Source organism: Dendropsophus ebraccatus, chromosome 3, assembly GCF_027789765.1.
Source record: "Dendropsophus ebraccatus isolate aDenEbr1 chromosome 3, aDenEbr1.pat, whole genome shotgun sequence".
NCBI classification, from domain to species: Eukaryota; Metazoa; Chordata; class Amphibia; order Anura; family Hylidae; genus Dendropsophus; species Dendropsophus ebraccatus.
The window spans coordinates 169,954,626-169,975,857 of NC_091456.1; the positions used below are offsets into that span (position 1 = coordinate 169,954,626).

General features: G+C 50.9%; 1 protein-coding gene across 2 annotated transcripts in view; it reads left to right on the plus strand.

Annotated features, from left to right (window-relative positions):
* C6 (complement C6) overlaps nucleotides 1-21,232 on the plus strand; it is a 56,808-nt gene that overhangs the window by 19,534 nt on the left and 16,042 nt on the right. For both annotated transcript variants that reach the window (XM_069963108.1, XM_069963110.1), the window contains exons 9-13: nucleotides 1,595-1,720; nucleotides 2,599-2,765; nucleotides 4,074-4,299; nucleotides 6,195-6,366; nucleotides 11,434-11,545. In XM_069963108.1, coding sequence (XP_069819209.1) covers nucleotides 1,595-1,720; nucleotides 2,599-2,765; nucleotides 4,074-4,299; nucleotides 6,195-6,366; nucleotides 11,434-11,545 — 803 coding nt within the window. The remainder of the gene's footprint in view (nucleotides 1-1,594; nucleotides 1,721-2,598; nucleotides 2,766-4,073; nucleotides 4,300-6,194; nucleotides 6,367-11,433; nucleotides 11,546-21,232) is intronic.

A 21,232-nucleotide genomic window follows, 5' to 3' on the forward strand; every position in this document is an offset into this window, starting at 1 on the left:
TTGGCACCCATAGTGTATGGCACAGGCTCGGGAGCCTGTCCACGTCATATTTTCTTGTCTAACCCATGTTATAGCAGAAATGCTATACTTACCTACCCCTGTAGACCCATTCAGCTCCTTCCAGTCCAGTCAGAGCAGGACCAGTCATTGTCTGGGCTAGTAGTGGACAGGTCTTGCCTCAACCTCTTACCAAAACCAAGCCGAAGAGACAGGTATAATGGAGACCAAAAGAAGCCAAACAAGAGCTGTGGTTTAACCTGCAGGGGAATGGGGGCAGGTAAGTATCTTTTTTGTTTTATTCTCTACAGCACCAGCCATATATGGAGATTTATTCATACACTGAAATACCCCTGCAGTACACTACTACTGTGTCTATGGGCAGTTAATAATAGCCCTACCTCTAGAGGGCAATGCTCTAGTAACAATCTACAGTAACCCATACATTCTGCATTGCTGCTGGTCCTCAGTCCTGTCGTCTCCTCGCTCTCTGGGTCACTAGTATTGGAGTATATCACTTTAGTGATAAAGAAGGTTTTCAGTTAATTGAAAACAGCAAATGGTAAGAACAGCAAAATCCTTCTCATCTCTTCCATATTCTCTGTTTTACTAGGCAACGTTCCATAGATAGCAAATATTACCATCTGTACTGACAATCTGCACAGGGGAACATCTGCCCTGACAATGCACTTACATACAATTAATTAATAATTACACTTATTTCTGTATCATTACTGCTTTTCCCTTCAAATCTTTAAGAGATACTTTGGCAAAAAAAATGTTCTTTCAAATGAACTGGTGTCAGAAAGTTATATATATTTGTAATTTACTTCTATTTCAAAATCTCCAGTCCTCCAGTACTTATCAGCTGCTGTATGTCCTGCAGGAAGTGGTGTATTCTTTTCAGTCTGGCTCAGTGCTCTCTGCTGCCACCTCTGTCCATGTCAGGAACTGTCCAGAGCAGCAGCAAGTCCCCATAAAAAACCTCTTCTGCTCTGGACAGTTCCTGAAATGGACAGAGGTGGCCCATAGGTGGCCCATATGCTGTAGCACACAGAGGGGGCGCGGCCTCTGCGTGCGCCGCATTTATCATTTTTCCAGTGGAAAAATTATATTGAAACCTACGCCAGCTCTAAGCTGAAAAGCTAAAATTCCACCTCTACATAAATCCCCTGAGCTCCGGAGCTGCAGAGACATTTGTAGGCCCGGTGTAAAAAAACGCTGGACTTCATAAATGTCCCCCCAAGAGGTTAAACTCTTCAGCCATTGATGTTTCTATGTCATATGAAATTTCAGAGGAGAAGCAATACCTCTTCACATGTCCTATAGATGGCGCTCTCTTGTGCCAGGTCCCCTTCCTTTACCTTCATCCGTCCCTTTGTTGTCCTTTCTGCTCTGAACATTGGATTTTGTGGTATCCTAGGGTTAGAAACATGGAAACGTGTTGTAAGTAAAAGCCCCCCCCCCCCTAGTATTTTTTTACTTGGAATATAAATATATTAATGTGTTGACATTTAATAATATCATCAGAATTCAATACGGTGCTGATGGACCTGCCCCTGTGGTCTCTATTCACAATGTATCTATGTATATGTAGGTCTGACAGTTGAGGAATCCACGGAATGTTCCAGAAAAGAAACAAGCGACCAGATTCTTATTTTTTTTTCTAAAAAAACAGTAAAAGAGAACTGCAGAACCAACAAGATGAGCGAGAAATATGGAGGTATTTAAATTCTAACAATACACCAGTGCAAGTGATATATATATATATATATATATATATATATATATATATATATATTACATGTTACCATTAGAATAGACGTTATACTGGGGGAAGATGTCTGTGTCATCAGTGATGCAGCCTCCTCTGATGTCTATATATTACATGTTACCATTGGAATAGACGTTATACTGGGGGGAGCTGTCTGTGTCACTTGTGATGCAGCCTCCTCTGATGTCTATATATTACATGTTACCATTAGAATAGACATTACACTGGGGGGAGCTGTCTGTGTCACCAGTGATGCAGCCTCCTCTGATATCTATATATTACATGTTACCATTAGAATAGACATTACACTGGGAGAAGCTGCCTGTGTCACTAGAGCTGCAGCCTTCCCTGATGTCTATATAATACATGTTACCATTAGAATAGACATTACACTGGGGGGAGCTGTACAGTGTAGCAGAGCAAGCAGTAATTGACAGTCATCCTCACTCTGCTGCACTGTGCCACGGCTGCAGCACTTCTGACACATCCAGCTCCCCAAATGTAATGTCTATTCTAATGCTAACACTCATTAGAATAACTATTAGAGGAGGATAGACAATCGCTAGTAATATGCTAGTAACATATAACTGTGCTGGGACAGGGCTTCAGCAGCCTGGCCGTTCCCAGCAGAGAATCCATGTCGCCCATTACTGCCACCACTCAATCAAATCAAAAGTTTTAAAGAGCATACTTTTTTCTAATAAAGTTATATTAATGTTATATAATTTTATTTTATATAATTTTATTTTATGCAGCTGATAACACAGCTTGCTTCCTTTCTTTAGTCCTCCAAGTCTTTCAGTGACCAGGACTTTCTTTCCTCTCAGGTTCATTTCTACAATCTTCAGAAAAGTCTATATCTTTTGTAAAGGGCGGCAGGGCAGAATACGCTGCTAAACTGGCCTGGCAGAGGAAGGGCGCCTTCCCCGAGCACAAAGCGTATGCAGAATGGAGCGCCTCCACCGCAGATAACCCCGTGATGGTGGATTTTGAGGTAAAGGAGCTAAAGATCAGACCAATGAATTCTGGAACTATTTCTATTACATGAATATAAATTCTAGGTCTACTTTCCTGAAACCCCTCATCATCATAAAGAATATAATATAATATGATTTAATATACTACCATCCTGTAAACCACCCTAGACCACCAAGGCTAATATATATTACCCATATATAGTTCATCCTAGACCAACATGGGTAATGGATATCAATATTGTCCCCTTTAATACAGTAGACCATCAAAGACACTTGATATTAACAGCTCACGACCACCAGGGCTAATATATCTTAACCTACTGTATATATAGTCCATCCTAGACCAACATGGGTAATGGGTATCAATAGTCACCCCTTTAACACACTAAACCATTAAAGACACTTGATATTAACAGCTCTAGACCACCAGGGCTAATATATATTAACCTATATACAGTCCATCCTAGACCAACATGGGTAATGAGTATAAATAATCACCCCTTTAACACACTAGACCATCAAAGACACTTGATATTAACAGCTCTAGACCACCAGGGCTAATATATATTAACCCATATACAGTCCATCCTAGACCAACATGGGTAATGGGTATCACTATATACCCCTTTATCACACTAGACCAAAAAAAAATACTAGGTATTAACAGCCCTAGACCACCAGGGCTATTATGAATTACAGGGGTTATCCCAAGATTAAAACGTATCCCCTATCCATAAGATAGGAGATAACTAGCTGATCAGTAAGGGTCTGATCGCTGCGATCCACACTGATCCTGAGAATTCGGTCCTTGGCAAGTCCCCATAGAAAATCAATGGAGCACTGATGCACCATTCAGTCAGGGGACAGTAGACCTCCATTTTCAGGATTGTCGGGGCGCAGCTATCCAACCCCCATGATCTGCTGCTCACCCCCCATTTTGATATTGGGATAACCCCTTCAACCCAAACATATCCTATATACCACCAGGACTATTATCTTTTAATCCATACCCCTTGTAGACCAACATGGATAATGGATATCATCAATAATACCGACTTCATTACTTTATACCATCAAATATACTAGGTGTGATCTCTAAGTCACTATAAACTACCAAGGCTATTCTATATTAACCCATAGCAATCCTAGATCATTATGGGTTATAGATATCAATATTAATCCTTTAATATCCCCTCTAGGCCACCAGGGCTATTACAGAAATTCTCACACTAACCTCTAATCCACTATATGCATATATATATTTATGTGACGTTTCATATGATGGAAGGTCATATGACGCTATCCCCAAATTATTTATTATCCAGACGAAGCCCATTGTGGATCTGGTGAGAGGGATCCCTTGTGCGGTAACAAAACGGCGCAACCTCCTGAAAGCGTTTGATGAGTATTCAAAAAGGTTTGACCCTTGTCGATGCTCGCCGTGCCCTAATAATGCCAGGACCGTATTACTGGAGACAGCGTGCCACTGTGTTTGCCAGCCGGGGACCTACGGGGAAAGCTGTGAAAAGCGGGCACCAGGTTACAATTCAGGTAAGTGACTGACACTGCTAAAGTAATACAACCATATAGTGATGAAATAAATCTCTGTACAGTGCTATGCTATAAATATGCCACCATACTCAAATAATACCATCCTATGATTCTCAAATATTGTTATGCTGTGCAAAAATAATACCATCATATAGTGCTCAAATAACACCATCATACAAATAAATCTCTGAACAGTGCCATGCTATTAACATGCCACCATACTGTCCTCATATAAATTATCAAACATTACTGAAATAATACCATCATACAGTGCTGAAATAATACCACCATGCAGTGCTCACATAATACTATCATACCGTGCTGAAATAATACCACCATGCAGTGCTCAGATAATACCATCATAGAGTGCTCAGATAATACCATCATAGAGTGCTCACATAATATCATCATACAGTGCTCAGATAATACCATCATACAGTGCTCCGATAATACCATCATACAGATCATACAGTGCTCAAATAATTAAATCATACGGTGCACAAATACCATCATACAGTGCTCAGATAATACCATCATACAGTGCTCATATAATACCACCAGACAGTGCTCAGATAATACTGTCATACAGTGCTCATATAATACTATCTTACAGTGCTCAGATAATACCATCATACAGTGCTCAAATAATTCCATCATACGGTGCACAAATACCATCATACAGTGCTCAGATAATACCATCATACAGTGCTCATATAATACCACCAGACAGTGCTCAGATAATACCATCATACAGTGCTCAGATAATACCACCATACAGTGCTCAGATAATACCATCATACAGTGCTCACATAATACCATCATACAGTGCTCACATAATACCATCATACTGTGCTGAAATAATACCACCATGCAGTGCTCAGATAATACCATCATAGAGTGCTCACATAATACCATCATACAGTGCTCAGATAATACCATCATACAGTGCTCAGATAATACCATCATACAGTGCTCACATAATACCATCATACAGTGCTCAGATAATACCACCATACAGTGCTCAGATAATACCATCATACAGTGCTCAGATAATACCATCATACAGTGCTCAGATAATACCACCATACAGTGCTCAGATAATACCATCATACAGTGCTCAAATAATTAAATCATACGGTGCACAAATACCATCATACAGTGCTCAGATAATACCATCATACAGTGCTCATATAATACCACCAGGCAGTGCTCAGATAATACCATCATACAGTGCTCAGATAATACCATCATACAGTGCTCAGATAATACCACCATACAGTGCTCAGATAATACCATCATACAGTGCTCACATAATACCATCATACAGTGCTCACATAATACCATCATACCGTGCTGAAATAATACCACCATGCAGTGCTCAGATAATACCATCATAGAGTGCTCACATAATACCATCATACAGTGCTCAGATAATACCATCATACAGTGCTCAGATAATACCATCATACAGTGCTCACATAATACCATCATACAGTGCTCAGATAATACCACCATACAGTGCTCAGATAATACCATCATACAGTGCTCAGATAATACCATCATACAGTGCTTACATAATACCATCATACAGTGCTCAGATAATACCATCATACAGTGCTCACATAATACCATCATACCGTGCTCACATAATACCATCATACAGTGCTCAGATAATACCATCATTCAGTGCTCAGGTAATACCATCATACAGTGCTCAGGTAATACCATCATACAGTGCTCAGATAATACCAATATACTCTGCTCAGATAATACCAATAATAATAATAATTCTTTGATTCATACAGTGCTCCTAGGCTTCAGGTCCGGCCAATCTGTGGTCCGGAGTCCCCTGCGATCAGTCTGATCTTGGTTAACCCTTTGTTGTCTTCCTCTAGTTGTGGTTGATGGGTCCTGGAGCTGCTGGTCGGCCTGGAGCTCATGTGACGCCTTCTCTAATAGGAGGAGAACAAGGGTGTGTAACAACCCTGCACCTCGTAACGGGGGCAAACCCTGTGAGGGTCCGCAGAGCCAGGAAGACTATTGCTACGTCGCTCTGTTTGAAGACAAGTAAGTGAATCAGATGTGGATTATATTATACCCTTTTTGTCTGCATTTTTATAATTTTCTGTTGCATTCTATAGAGTCAGACCATGGACTGCCATGCGGGTAGTCAGTGGTGGTATCGGTGGTCAATGAACTATTTCCTCTGCTTTCTAGCACATAGTCATAGCATTTGCCTACAGCCACCACTAGGGGAGCTCACCACAGAATGTTATAGCCCCCATGGCATTCAATAGTATCTGTATAAATCAGTACTCAGTGGGCTCCCCTAGTGGTGACTACAGGTAGTCAAAGTTTTATCAATTGCTTCATACTCCATATTTATGTTCTTTAAGGGGTTTGGACAATCCTTGTTAGAAAAGTCAATAAGCTGATCACAAACTGTCCCCCTGTGACCATTGTGATATTTGAGGAAATCCAGTATAGAAAGTGTATAAAATTCCCTACAGCGCCACCACTGGATAAATTAAACATTACAGTGTCCATACAGTTCTTTGATCTATGTAATTCTAGACAGGACAGTTCTTCCAGAACAAGAAATGGTCTTTGTAGCTGCTCTGTAGTGTTAAAGGGGTTAGTCGGGGTTATCAAAGCACGGCTACTTTCTTGCAAAAACAGCACCATCCCTGTCCTCAGCTTGTGTGTGGTATTACAGTTCAGCTTCATTTACTTCAATGGAACTGAGCTGCAAAACGCACACCCAACCTGAGGACAGGGGTGGCGCTGTTTCTAGAAGAAAGTGGCCGTGTCTGGACAACCCCTGTTGTTCTAGCTGTATTGGCTTTAGGTCACTGCAGCGGGGACTTCAGATGTAACTTATCATGAAGCGTCTGCAGAGTCGCTTTGTTCTATCGAGTTCCATCCCTCTCATCTCATCCTCTAATCCTCCGCTCTCGGACGTATTAGTTGGGGGATTTGCCAGAATCACAGTTTTGTTTCCAGTCGTTAGATCAACAATAATATGAAATGTAAAAGAACGTGATGCTTCTGAGGGCTGGAACCTCCTGGTGGGTGAGAAGGAGCCGGAACGTTACCGAAACCCATAGATAGATGAAACCCGCACAGCGAGGCCTGCGGGGAGACGGGATTAGGGAGGGACAGGGAGCGGACCGTGAATAAAGATCACATCGATTCCATCTGCTCCCCTGCTCCTTGGCTCTTCTCCAGTCTTCTCTGGTGTCTGGTAAGAGCTCAAAGAAATCAGACCTTCTCCTGAGCATCACACAAGTTTTCTGTCTCTGCTAACTTTTATTTCCCTCGTCTGTGTCAGGAACTCATGTGACCTCGCTCTCCTATTTGTACATTTTGCACAGCTGATTAGTGTTCAGTGGACATGTCAAACAGTTCAGGTTCAACAACCTTCTCCGAAACCGAACACTCAGCATTTGGCACTTGGCATTTGCCCCCCCCCCCCCCCCACACACACACACACATAGTATACGCTCCAGCTGGGATCCCTAGCAGTGCCGTAGAAAACTGACATGTCAGTTTTCTGCGGCCGCTATCCATTGAATAGCAGCCGCAGAAAACCCTGTCAGTGCCCACTATGGAGCGAGCAGCTCCGGCCTCACGCTCCATAGTGTGCAGTTAGGAGTTCTGATGCGGGCTCAGAACTCTGCGGCGCTAAAGATCATCTTTTCAGAGACCGGCCGTTTCGTTACCCCGCCCGGTCACGGAACAGCCGGTCTCATACGTAGTGTGAACATAGCCATAGGCTGTATCCATGCTTTCCAGGACTCCTTAGGGAGACATCCAACTTCTCCAGCCACCGTAAGTCAAATGCCGAGTGTTCGGGTTCAGAGAAGGTTGCCGAACTCAAATGGTTTGACAAGTCCTCTCAACACTTCTTATGACCACATAAAGGTGATCTCTGCCTCCTCACACAAATCTAAGAGCGAAGGGAGAGAAGGTTTATCTGGAAAGTGGGGAAAAGGGGGGTATAAAAACATGGGGCATGTAAGAACGGGGGGCCCTATGGAACATGATGGTTCACAAGTGGAACATTGCTAAGGGACTATGCAAGCCACACTACTCACCAATATGGGTGTTGGTTGAATATCCAACAAGAACCCCATCTGATATCTATCTATCTATCTATCATCTATCTATCTATCTATCTATCTATCTATCTATCTATCTATCTATCTATCTATCTATCTATCTATCTATCTCCTGTCTATCACATATCTATCTATCTATCTATCTATCTCCTATCTATCTATCTATCTATCTATCATCTATCTATCTATCTATCTATCTCCTATCTATCTAGAAACATAGAAACATAGAAGATTGTCGGCAGAAAAAGACCACTGGGTCCATCTAGTCCGCCCTTTTAGTATTTTATTCCTTATTATCTTAGGAAAGATATATGTCTATCCCAGGCGTGTTTAAATTCTGTTATTGTAGATTTACCAACCACCTCTGCTGGAAGTTTGTTCCAGGTATCTACTACTCTTTCAGTAAAATAATATTTTCTTACATTGCTTCTGATCTTTCCCCCAACTAACCTCTCACTGTGTCCTCTTGTTCTTGAGCTCAGTTTTTTACTAAAAACACTCCCCTCTTGAACCTTATTTAGTCCCTTAACATACTTAAAGGTTTCAATCATGTCCCCCCTTTCCCGTCTTTCCTCCAGACTATACAGATTCAAATCCTTAAGTCTTTCCTGATATGGTTTATGCCTCACACCCTCCACCATTTTTGTAGCTCGTCTTTGGACCCGTTCTATTTTATCAATGTCCTTTTTTAGGTGAGGTCTCCAGAACTGGACACAGTATTCCAGATGTGGCCTCACCAGAGCTCTATACAGCGGGATCACAATCTCCCTCTTCCTACTGGTTATACCTCTAGCTATACACCCCAGCATACGATTTGCTTTCCCCACCGCCTGGTTGCACTGGTGACTCATTTTAAGGCTTTCAGAAATCATTACCCCTAAATCCTTCTCTTCTGAAGTCTTTTCCAACACAGTACTGCCGATGTGATACTCGGATAGAGGATTCCTCCTCCCCAAGTGCATTATTTTACATTTGGAAACGTTGAACTTCAATTTCCACTGTTTGGACCACGTATCTAGCAAAGCTAAATCATTTTCCATATTACTGACACCTCCAGGAATATCCACCCTATTGCACACTTTTGTGTCGTCAGCAAACAGACAAACTTTACCTATCAACCCTTCTCCTATGTCACTTACAAACATATTAAAAAGAATAGGACCCAGAACAGACCCTTGTGGCCACCACTTGTAACCAGTCTCTGCTCAGAATATTCACCATTAACAACAACCCTCTGATATCTCTCCTTCAGCCAACCACAAATCCACTGAACTATCCAGGGATTAAGTCCAATTTTCTCCAACTTCTCTATCAGCTCTTTATGGGGAACTGTATCAAAAGCTTTGCTGAAGTCCAGATAGGCGATATCCACAGCACCACCTTCATCCAGCACTTTTGTGGCATAATCAAAGAAATCAATGAGATTAGTCTGACATGATCGGCCCTCAGTAAAGCCATGCTGGTTTGGATCCATCAAATTGTTGATTCTTAGGTGATCCATTATCTTCTTTTTTAGAAGAGTTTCCATCATTTTCACTACTACAGATGTCAGGCTCACTGGCCTGTAGTTACTGGGCTCTTCTCTATTCCCCTTCTTGTGGATTGGTATAACATTGGCTGTTCTCCAATCATCGGGGACATCTCCTGTTAGCAGGGATTGGTTATACAGATCTGTCAGGGGGGCAGCAATCACAGATCTGAGTTCTTTAAGAACCCTGGGATGGATCCCATCTGGACCCATCGCCTTATTCAGCTTTAAACGGGCAAGTTCCTCTGCAACTTCAGCCTCTGAAAATACTGGAGCCGAACCCATATAGCTGGAGGCAATGTTGTGTCCAACCATCCTGTGATTGTGAAGGCCGCCTTCTGAAAACACTGAGCAGAAGTAACTATTCAAATAGTCAGCGACCGCCTTATCTCCATCAATAAACGTATTCTCCCCATTACTTATTTTAGTAATGCTGCAGCCATTCTTCTTCTTCCTGTCACTTATATATCTGAAGAAGGTTTTATTTCCCGCAGTAACAGATTTTGCCATTTCCTCTTCTTTTGAGGCTTTAGCAGCATTTATAATCTGCTTTGCCTCCTTCTGTATACTTTTGTACTATCTATCTATCTCCTATCTATCTATCTATCTATCTATCTATCATCTATCTATCTATCTATCTATCTATCTATCTATCTATCTATCTATCTATCTATCTCCTGTCTATCACATATCTATCATCTATCTGTCTGTCAATCAATCAATCAATCATCTGTCAATTTATGTATGTATGTATCTATCTATCTATCTAGCAATGAGATAGTCCACGGCACTCCCAGGGTTAACGGTGAAATCAGTGGTTTATTCAAATAAACATGGTACAGCAATCCAACACACGCGACGTTTCTGTAGCCTCACGCTACCAAGCTAGCGTGAGGCTACAGAAACGTTGCGTGTGTTGGATTGCTGTACCATGTTTATTTGAATAAACCACTGATTTCACCGTTAACCCTGGGAGTGCCGTGGACTATATAATTGCTATTTACTTCGGTCTGTAAGTCAAGACTTAGGTCTGCTGGCACCCACTGCATTACGGCGCAGTGCTGCTTCCATTTTCTGTGTCTATCTATCTATCTATCTATCTATCTATCTATCTATCTATCTGTCTATTATCTATCTATCTATCTATCTATCTATCTATCTCCTATCTATCTATTATCTATCTCCTATCTATCTATCTATCTATCTATCTATCTATCTATCTATCTATCTATCTATCTCCTATCTAATCATCTATTATCTATCTATCTATCTCCTATCTATCTATCTCCTATCTATCTATCTATCTATCTTCTATCTATCTATCTCCTATCTATCTATTAACTATCTCCTATCTATCTATCTATCTCCTATCTATCTATCTATCTCCTATCTATCTATTAACTATCTCCTATCTATCAATCTATCTATCTCCTGTCTCTCTTATATCTATCTCTCTATAGATCTCTCTATTTCTCTATTGTCTAGGGGAGCGCTCTGTATTAATGATAATGAAGACAAGAAAGAAGTTGATCAGACTTACCCCAATCCTGACAAAGGGTGTCCCAAACCAGAGCCCCCAGAACATGGACTATTAGCGGTAAGATGTGTGAGGGCTGTACAGTGTGCTGAGCTCAGCCTTTTAGATGTATTTTATGTTGTTTTTCAGTTTTAATTTTGCGGTGGGTGACGCCTCCCAAATGAGGTGGAATCTCTCCTGTCTGCAGGGGCTGGCTGGCACATTTTAGCCTGGGGGGCAGGTACACAGCAGTGGCCCATGAGTAGCCGGCTAGCGGCCCATCCTTCAAGGACCACTCTGGTCCTTACCTTTTATTACGCTCCCCACATCGGTGCGAGGAAGGTAGATGCCACCCACTCCAATACTTCCTCCAGCGGCAATGTTCTCACACTTCGGATAACACATTGAGCCCTTCCAGTCATTTGTAAACAAGGAATTCCTACTGTTCCCTGTGAAGGGGTCGGAAGACACTTTCCTGTATAAGTCCATGGGACGGCTCAGCGCTGACACCGAACCATAGTCCCATAGACTTACATTGACAAAGAGACTTCTGGCCCTTTCACACAGAGCAGTGGGAATTCCCTGTCACAAATGACCAGAAGGGCTGGAGACATTATCCAAACTGTGCTGCTGGCAGAAGTACAGGCCCGGGTTATCATCCACCATCCCTGCACTGATGTTGGGAGGGTAATATTTGGTAAGAGCACAATTGTGCTGATGTGGTTTTCAGCTGCACAGTATAGATTTACTGTGCATCTCCCCGAGGCTACCAACCACTGAGTATAAGATGCTGGGAAAGCTGGGTGACCTCCATTACACTGAGTACAATACAAGATGCTGGGAAACTGGGGTTTCTGTATTCACCATAGTCACTTTTCCCTTCACATGATCACTTTTGCTGTCGAAATTCCCCCCGCCCCCCTCATGTGCGCACCCCCTATTAGTAAAAATAATAATAAACATGGGATGCTGTGTGTGTGTGGAGGGGGGGGGGGGGCTGCAGGGGATGCTGTGTGTGTGGGGATGGGGGGCTGCGGGGGATGCTGGGAGGGGGGGTAGGATGGGGGGCTGCAGGGGATGCTGGGAGGGTAGGATGGGGGTCTGCAGGGGATGCTGTGTGTGTGTTGGGATGGGGGTCTGCAGGAGATGCTATGTTCGGGTATAGGGGGGTCTGCAGGGGATGCTGTGTTTGGAGATGGGGGTCTGCAGGGGATGCTGTGTGTGTTTGGGGATAGGGGGGGCTGCAGGGGATGCTGTGTGGGGGGATGGGGGGGCTGCAGGGGATGCTGTGTGGGGGGGATGGAGGGGCATGCGGGGGATGCTGTGTGTGTGGAGGGGGGCTGCAGGAGATGCTATGTTCGGGTATAGGGGGGTCTGCAGGGGATGCTGTGTTTGGAGATGGGGGGTCTGCAGGGGATGCTGTGTGTGTTTGGGGATGGGGGGGGGCTGCAGGGGATTCTGTGTGGGGGGGATGGAGGGGCTGCAGGGGATGCTGTGTGTGTGGAGGGGGGCTGCAGGAGATGCTGTGTGTAAGGATGGGGGGGTGCAGGGGATGCTGTGTGTGTGGGGGGTCTGCAGGGGATGCTGTGTTTGGGGATAGGGGGCTGCAGGAAATGCTGTGTGGGGGGGATGGAGGGGGCTGCAGGGGATGCTGTGTGTGGGGATAGGGGGGCTGCAGGGGATGCTGTGTGGGGGGGATGGAGGGGGCTGCAGGGGATGCTGTGTGTGTGTGGGGATAGGGGGGCTGCAGGGGATGCTGTGTGGGGGGGATGGAGGGGGCTGCAGGGGATGCTGTGTGTGTGTGGGGATGGGGGGATGCTGTGTGTGGGGATAGGGGGGGCTGCAGGGGATGCTGTGTGGGGGGGATGGAGGGGCTGCAGGCGATGCTGTGTGTGTGTAGGGATAGGGGGGCTGCAGGGGATGCTGCGTGTGTGGGGATGGGGGTCTGCAGGGGATGCTGTGTTTGGGGATAGGGGGGTCTGCAGGGGATGCTGTGTTTGGGGATGGGGGGGGGGGGTCTGCAGGGGATGCTGTGTTTGGGGATAGGGGGGCTGCAGGGGATGCTGTGTTTGGGGACAGGGGGGGGGCTGCAGGGGATGCTGTGATTGGGGATAGGGGGGCTGCAGGGGATGCTGTGTGTGTGGGAGGATGGGGGGCTGCAGGGGATGCTGTGTGTGTAGGGATGGGGGTCTGCAGGGGATGCTGTGTGTGTAGGGATGGGGGTCTGCAGGGGATGCTGTGTGTGGGGATAGGGGGGGCTGCAGGGGATGCTGTGTGTGTGGGGATGATGGTCTGCAGGGGATGCTGTGTGTAAGGATGGGGGGCTGCAGGGGATGCTGTGTGTGGGGGGATGGGGGTCTGCAGGGGATGCTGTGTGGGGGGGATGGGGGGCTGCAGGGGATGCTGTGTTTGGGGATAGGGGGCTGCAGGGGATGCTGTGTGGGGGGGATGGAGGGGGCTGCAGGGGATGCTGTGTGTGTGGGGAAGGGGGGCTGCAGGGGATGCTGTGTTTGGAGATAGGGGGGTCTGCAGGGGATGCTGTGTTTGGAGATAGGGGGGGCTGCAGGGGATGCTGTGTGGGGGGATGAAGGGGGCTGCAGGGGATGCTGTGTGCAGGGGCGGGCTGGGCCGGGGGGCAGGGTGGCATCTGCCCCCCGGGCCGTTCTTCCCCACTTCATTGAAGGGCCGCACAGCTGTCACTCACTGACAGCTGGTTGAAGGTGTTAGGGCCCTGCAGCTTCTTGCCTCCCCAGCGCTCTTTTCTCTGTCACCTAAGAGCGCTGAGAGGCCAGGCTGTATTGCGGGCCACCGCTGAAGCTCCGCCCCCTCCACGCCGTCAAGCCCCGCCCCCTTAGCAGACCCCTATACTTTTAACTAAAGCCTATGAGGCTTATAGTTAAAAGTAAACTGCTGCACCTTCTCCCTCCGGCCACTAGGGGCTGCTCTCTCCCCCCAGCTGCCACTAATACAGCCTGGATAGAGGAGCCGGAAAATTGAGAAGATGGTGGTCTGCAGGGAGCCAGGTAATTACTGGAGCCTACAGAGCAATCCCTGCAGCCCCCCTATCCCTCCCCACACACAGCATCCCCTGCAGCCCCCCATCCCCACACACACAGCATCCCCTGCAGCCCCCCATCCCCACACACACAGCATCCCCTGCAGCCCCCCATCCCCACACAGCATGCCCTGCAGCCCCCCATCCTCCCACACACACAGCATCCCCTGCAGCCCCCCCATCCCCACACACACAGCATCCCCTGCAGCCCCCCTATCCCCACACACACAGCATCCCCTGCAGACCCCCATCCCTACACACACAGCATCTCCTGCAGCCCCCTCCATCCCCCCACACAGCATCCCCTGCAGACCGCCCTATCCCCAAACACAGCATCCCCTGCAGACCGCCCTATCTCCAAACACAGCATCCCCTGCAGCCCCCCCTATCCCCAAACACAGCATCCCCGGCAGACCGCCCTATCTCCAAACACAGCATCCCCTGCAGCCCCCCATCCCCACACACACAGCATCCCCTGCAGCCCCCCATCCCCACACACACAGCATCCCCTGCAGCCCCCCATCCCCACACAGCATCCCCTGCAGCCCCCCATCCCCACACACACAGCATCCCCTGCAGCCCCCCATCCCCACACAGCATCCCCTGCAGCCCCCCATCCTCCCACACACACACAGCATCCCCTGCAGCCCCCCCTATCCCCAAACACAGCATCCCCTGCAGACCCCCCTATCTCCAAACACAGCATCCCCTGCAGCCCCCCTATCCCCACACACACAGCATCCCCTGCAGCCCCCCCTATCCCCAAACACAGCATCCCCTGCAGACCGCCCTATCTCCAAACACAGCATCCCCTGCAGCCCCCCTATCCCCACACACAGCATCCCCTGCAGCCCCCCTTCCCCACACACACAGCATCCCCTGCAGCCCCCTTCATCCCCCCCACACAGCATCCCCTGCAGCCCCCCCTATCTCCAAACACAGCATCCCCTGCAGACCCCCCTATCTCCAAACACAGCATCCCCTGCAGCCCCCCCTTCCCCACACACACAGCATCCCCTGCAGCCCCCTCCATCCCCCCCACACAGCATCCCCTGCAGCCCCCTATCCCCAAACACAGCATCCCCTGCAGCCCCCCATCCCCCCCCACACAGCATCCCCTGTAGCCCCCCCATCCCCCCCCACACAGCATCCCCTGCACCCCCCCATCCTTACACACAGCATCCCCTGCAGACCATCATCCCCACACACACAGCATCCCCTGCAGCCCCCCCTATCCCCACACACAGCATCCCCTGCAGACCCCCATCCCTACACACACAGCATCCCCTGCAGACCCCCATCCCCACACACACAGCATCCCCTGCAGACCCCCATCCTCCCACACACACAGCATCCCCTGCAGCCCCCCTATCCCCAATCACAGCATCCCCTGCAGCCCCCCCCCCCTGTCCCCAAACACAGCATCCCCGGCAGACCGCCCTATCTCCAAACACAGCATCCCCTGCAGCCCCCCTATCCCTCCCCACACACAGCATCCCCTGCAGCCCCCCATCCCCACACACACAGCGTCCCCTGCAGCCCCCCATCCCCACATAGCATCCCCTGCAGCCCCCCATCCTCCCACACACACACAGCATCCCCTGCAGCCCCCCCTATCCCCAAACACAGCATCCCCTGCAGACCCCCCTATCTCCAAACACAGCATCCCCTGCAGCCCCCCTATCCCCACACACACAGCATCCCCTGCAGACCCCCCCTCCAAACACAGCATCCCCTGCAGCCCCCCTATCCACACACACACAGCATCCCCTGCAGACCCCCATCCCTACACACACAGCATCCCCTGCAGCCCCCTCCATCCCCCCACACAGCATCCCCTGCAGCCCCCCCTATCCCCAAACACAGCATCCCCTGCAGACCGCCCTATCTCCACACACAGCATCCCCTGCAGCCCCCCTTCACCACACACACAGCATCCCCTGCAGCCCCCTTCATCCCCCCACACAGCATCCCCTGCAGCCCCCCCCTATCTCCAAACACAGCATCCCCTCCAGACCCCCCTATCTCCAAACACAGCATCCCCTGCAGCCCCCCTTCCCCACACACACAGCATCCCCTGCAGCCCCCTCCATCCCCCCCACACAGCATCCCCTGCAGCCCCCTATCCCCAAACACAGCATCCCCTGCAGCCCCCCATCCCCCCCACACAGCATCCCCTGCAGCCCCCCATCCCCCCACACACAGCATCCCCTGCAGCCCCCCATCCTTACACACAGCATCCCCTGCAGACCATCATCCCCACACACACAGCATCCCCTGCAGCCCCCCCTATCCCCACACACAGCATCCCCTGCAGACCCCCATCCCTACACACACAGCATCCCCTGCAGACCCCCATCCCTACACACACAGCATCCCCTGCAGACCCCCATCCTCCCACACACACAGCATCCCCTGCAGCCCCCCTATCCCCAATCACAGCATCCCCTGCAGCCCCCCCCCTGTCCCCAAACACAGCATCCCCTGCAGCCCCCCTATCCCCAAACACAGCATCCCCTGCAGACCCCCCCCCCCATCCCCAAACACAGCATCCCCTGCAGACCCCCCTATCCCCAAACACAGCATCCCCTGCAGACCCCCATCCCCACACACACAGCATCCCCTGCAGCCCCCCCATCCCTACACACACACAGCATCGCCTGCAGCCCCTCCATCCCCCCCACACAGCATCCCCTGCAGCCCCCCCTATCCCCACAAACACACACACACACAGCATCCCCTGCAGCCCCCTCCATCCCCCCCACACAGCATCCCCTGCAGCCCCCCTATCCCCACACACACACAGCATCCCCTGCAGCCCCCTCCATCCCCCCCACACAGCATCCCCTGCAGCCCCCCTATCCCCACACACAGCATCCCCTGCAGCCCCCTCCATCCCCCCCACACAGCATTTCCTGCAGCCCCCTATCCCCAAACACAGCATCCCCTGCAGACCCCCCACACACACAGCATCCCCTGCACCCCCCCATCCTTACACACAGCATCTCCTGCAGCCCCCCTCCACACACACAGCATCCCCTGCAGCCCCTCCATCCCCCCCACACAGAATCCCCTGCAGCCCCCCCCTATCCCCAAACACACACAGCATCCCCTGCAGACCCCCCATCTCCAAACACAGCATCCCCTGCAGACCCCCCTATACCCGAACATAGCATCTCCTGCAGCCCCCCTCCACACACACAGCATCCCCTGCAGCCCCTCCATCCCCCCCACACAGCATCCCCTGCAGCCCCTCCATCCCCCCACACAGCATCCCCTGCAGCCCCCCCTATCCCCAAACACACACAGCATCCCCTGCAGACCCCCCATCTCCAAACACAGCATCCCCTGCAGACCCCCCTATACCCGAACATAGCATCTCCTGCAGACCCCCATCCCAACACACACACAGCATCCCCTGCAGACCCCCATCCTACCCTCCCAGCATCCCCTGCAGCCCCCCATCCTACCCCCCCTCCCAGCATCCCCCGCAGCCCCCCATCCCCACACACACAGCATCCCCTGCAGCCCCCCCCCCCCTCCACACACACCCAGCAGCCCATGTTTATTATTATTTTTACTAATAGGGGGTGCGCCCATGAGGGGGGCGGGGGGAATTTCGACAGCAAAAGTGATCATGTGAAGGGAAAAGTGACTATGGTGAATACAGAAACCCCAGTTTCCCAGCATCTTGTATTGTACTCAGTGTAATGGAGGTCACCCAGCTTTCCCAGCATCTTATACTCAGTGGTTGGTAGCCTCGGGGAGATGCACAGTAAATCTATACTGTGCAGCTGAAAACCATATCAGCACAATTGTGCTCTTACCAAATATTACCCTCCCAACATCAGTGCAGGGATGGTGGATGATAACCCGGGCCTGTACTTCTGCCAGCAGCACAGTTTGGATAATGTCTCCAGCCCTTCTGGTCATTTGTGACAGGGAATTCCCACTGCTCTGTGTGAAAGGGCCAGAAGTCTCTTTGTCAATGTAAGTCTATGGGACTATGGTTCGGTGTCAGCGCTGAGCCGTCCCATGGACTTATACAGGAAAGTGTCTTCCGACCCCTTCACAGGGAACAGTAGGAATTCCTTGTTTACAAATGACTGGAAGGGCTCAATGTGTTATCCGAAGTGTGAGAACATTGCCGCTGGAGGAAGTATTGGAGTGGGTGGCATCTACCTTCCTCGCACCGATGTGGGGAGCGTAATAAAAGGTAAGGACCAGAGTGGTCCTTGAAGGATGGGCCGCTAGCCGGCTACTCATGGGCCACTGCTGTGTACCTGCCCCCCAGGCTAAAATGTGCCAGCCAGCCCCTGGCTGTGTGTGTGGTGAAGGGGGGCTGCAGGGGATGCTGTGTGTGGAGATAGGGCGGTCTGCAGGGGATGCTGTGTTTGGGGATAGGGGGGGCTGCAGGGGATGCTGTGTGGGGGGATGGAGGGGGCTGCAGGGGATGCTGTGTGTGTAGGGATGGGGGTCTGCAGGGGATGCTGTGTGTGTGGGGATAGGGGGGCTGCAGGGGATGCTGTGTTTGGAGGGGGGGTCTGCAGGGGATGCTGTGTGTGTGGGGATAGGGGGGCTGCAGGGGATGCTGTGTTTGGAGATAGGGGGGTCTGCAGGGGATGCTGTGTTTGGGGATAGGGGGGGCTGCAGGGGATGCTGTGTGTGTGTGGGAGGATGGGGGGCTGCAGGGGATGCTATGTGGGGATGGGGGGCTGCAGGGGACGCTGTGTGTGTGGGGATGGGGGGCTGCAGGGGATGCTGTGTGTGGGGAGGGATAGGGGGGCTGCAGGGGATGCTGTGTTTGGAGATAGGGCGGTCTGCCGGGGATGCTGTGTTTGGGGACAGGGGGGGGGGGGGCTGCAGGGGATGCTGTGATTGGGGATAGGGGGGCTGCAGGGGATGCTGTGTGTGTGGGAGGATGGGGGTCTGCAGGGGATGCTGTGTGTGTAGGGATGGGGGTCTGCAGGGGATGCTGTGTGTGTAGGGATGGGGGTCTGCAGGGGATGCTGTGTGTGGGGATAGGGGGGGCTGCAGGGGATGCTGTGTGTGTGGGGATGATGGTCTGCAGGGGATGCTGTGTGTAAGGATGGGGGGGTGCAGGGGATGCTGTGTGGGGGGGGATGGGGGGGCTACAGGGGATGCTGTGTGGGGGGGGATGGGGGGCTGCAGGGGATGCTGTGTTTGGGGATAGGGGGCTGCAGGGGATGCTGTGTGGGGGGGATGGAGGGGGCTGCAGGGGATGCTGTGTGTGTGGGGAAGGGGGGGCTGCAGGGGATGCTGTGTTTGGAGATAGGGGGGTCTGCAGGGGATGCTGTGTTTGGAGATAGGGGGGGCTGCAGGGGATGCTGTGGGGGGGGGATGAAGGGGGCTGCAGGGGATGCTGTGTGTGTGGGGAAGGGGGGCTGCAGGGGATGCTGTGTGTGGGGATAGGGGGGCTGCAGGGGATGCTGTGTTTGGAGATAGGGCGGTCTGCAGGGGATGCTGTGTTTGGGGATAGGGGGGGCTGCAGGGGATGCTGTGTGTGTGGGGATAGGGGGGCTGCAGGGGATGCTGTGTTTGGAGATAGGGGGGTCTGCAGGGGATGCTGTGTTTGGGGATAGGGGGGGCTGCAGGGGATGCTGTGTGTGTGTGGGAGGATGGGGGGCTGCAGGGGATGCTGTGTGGGGATGGGGGGCTGCAGGGGATGCTGTGTGTGTGGGGATGGGGGGCTGCAGGGGATGCTGTGTGGGGATGGGGGGCTGCAGGGGATGCTGTGTGTGTGGGGATGGGGGGCTGCAGGGGATGCTGTGTGTGTGGGGATGGGGGGCTGCAGGGGATGCTGTGTTTGGAGATAGGGCGGTCTGCCGGGGATGCTGTGTTTGGGGATAGGGGGGGGCTGCAGGGGATGCTGTGTTTGGAGATAGGGCGGTCTGCAGGGGATGCTGTGTTTGGGGATAGGGGGGGCTGCAGGGGATGCTGTGTGGGGGGATGGAGGGGGCTGCAGGAGATGCTGTGTGTGTAGGGATGGGGGTCTGCAGGGGATGCTGTGTGTGTGGGGATAGGGGGGCTGCAGGGGATGCTGTGTGTGTGGGGATGGGGGGGCTGCAGGGGATGCTGTGTGTGTGGGAGGATGGGGGGCTGCAGGGGATGCTGTGTGGGGATGGGGGGCTGCAGGGGATGCTGTGTGTGTGGGGATGGGGGGCTGCAGGGGATGCTGTGTGTGTGGGGATGGGGGGCTGCAGGGGATGCTGTGTGTGGGGAGGGATAGGGGGGCTGCAGGGATTGCTCTGTAGGCTCCAGTAATTACCTGGCTCCCTGCAGACCACCATCTTCTCAATTTTCCGGCTCCTCTATCCAGGCTGTATTAGTGGCAGCTGGGGGGAGAGAGCAGCCCCTAGTGGCCGGAGGGAGAAGGTGCAGCAGTTTACTTTTAACTATAAGCCTCATAGGCTTTAGTTAAAAGTATAGGGGTCTGCTAAGGGGGCGGGGCTTGACGGCGTGGAGGGGGCGGAGCTTCAGCGGTGGCCCGCAATACAGCCTGGCCTCTCAGCGCTCTTAGGTGACAGAGAAAAGAGCGCTGGGGAGGCAAGAAGCTGCAGGGCCCTAACACCTTCAACCAGCTGTCAGTGAGTGACAGCTGTGCGGCCCTTCAATGAAGTGGGGAAGAACGGCCCGGGGGGCAGATGCCACCCTGCCCCCCGGCCCAGCCCGCCCCTGCCTGTCTGATCACC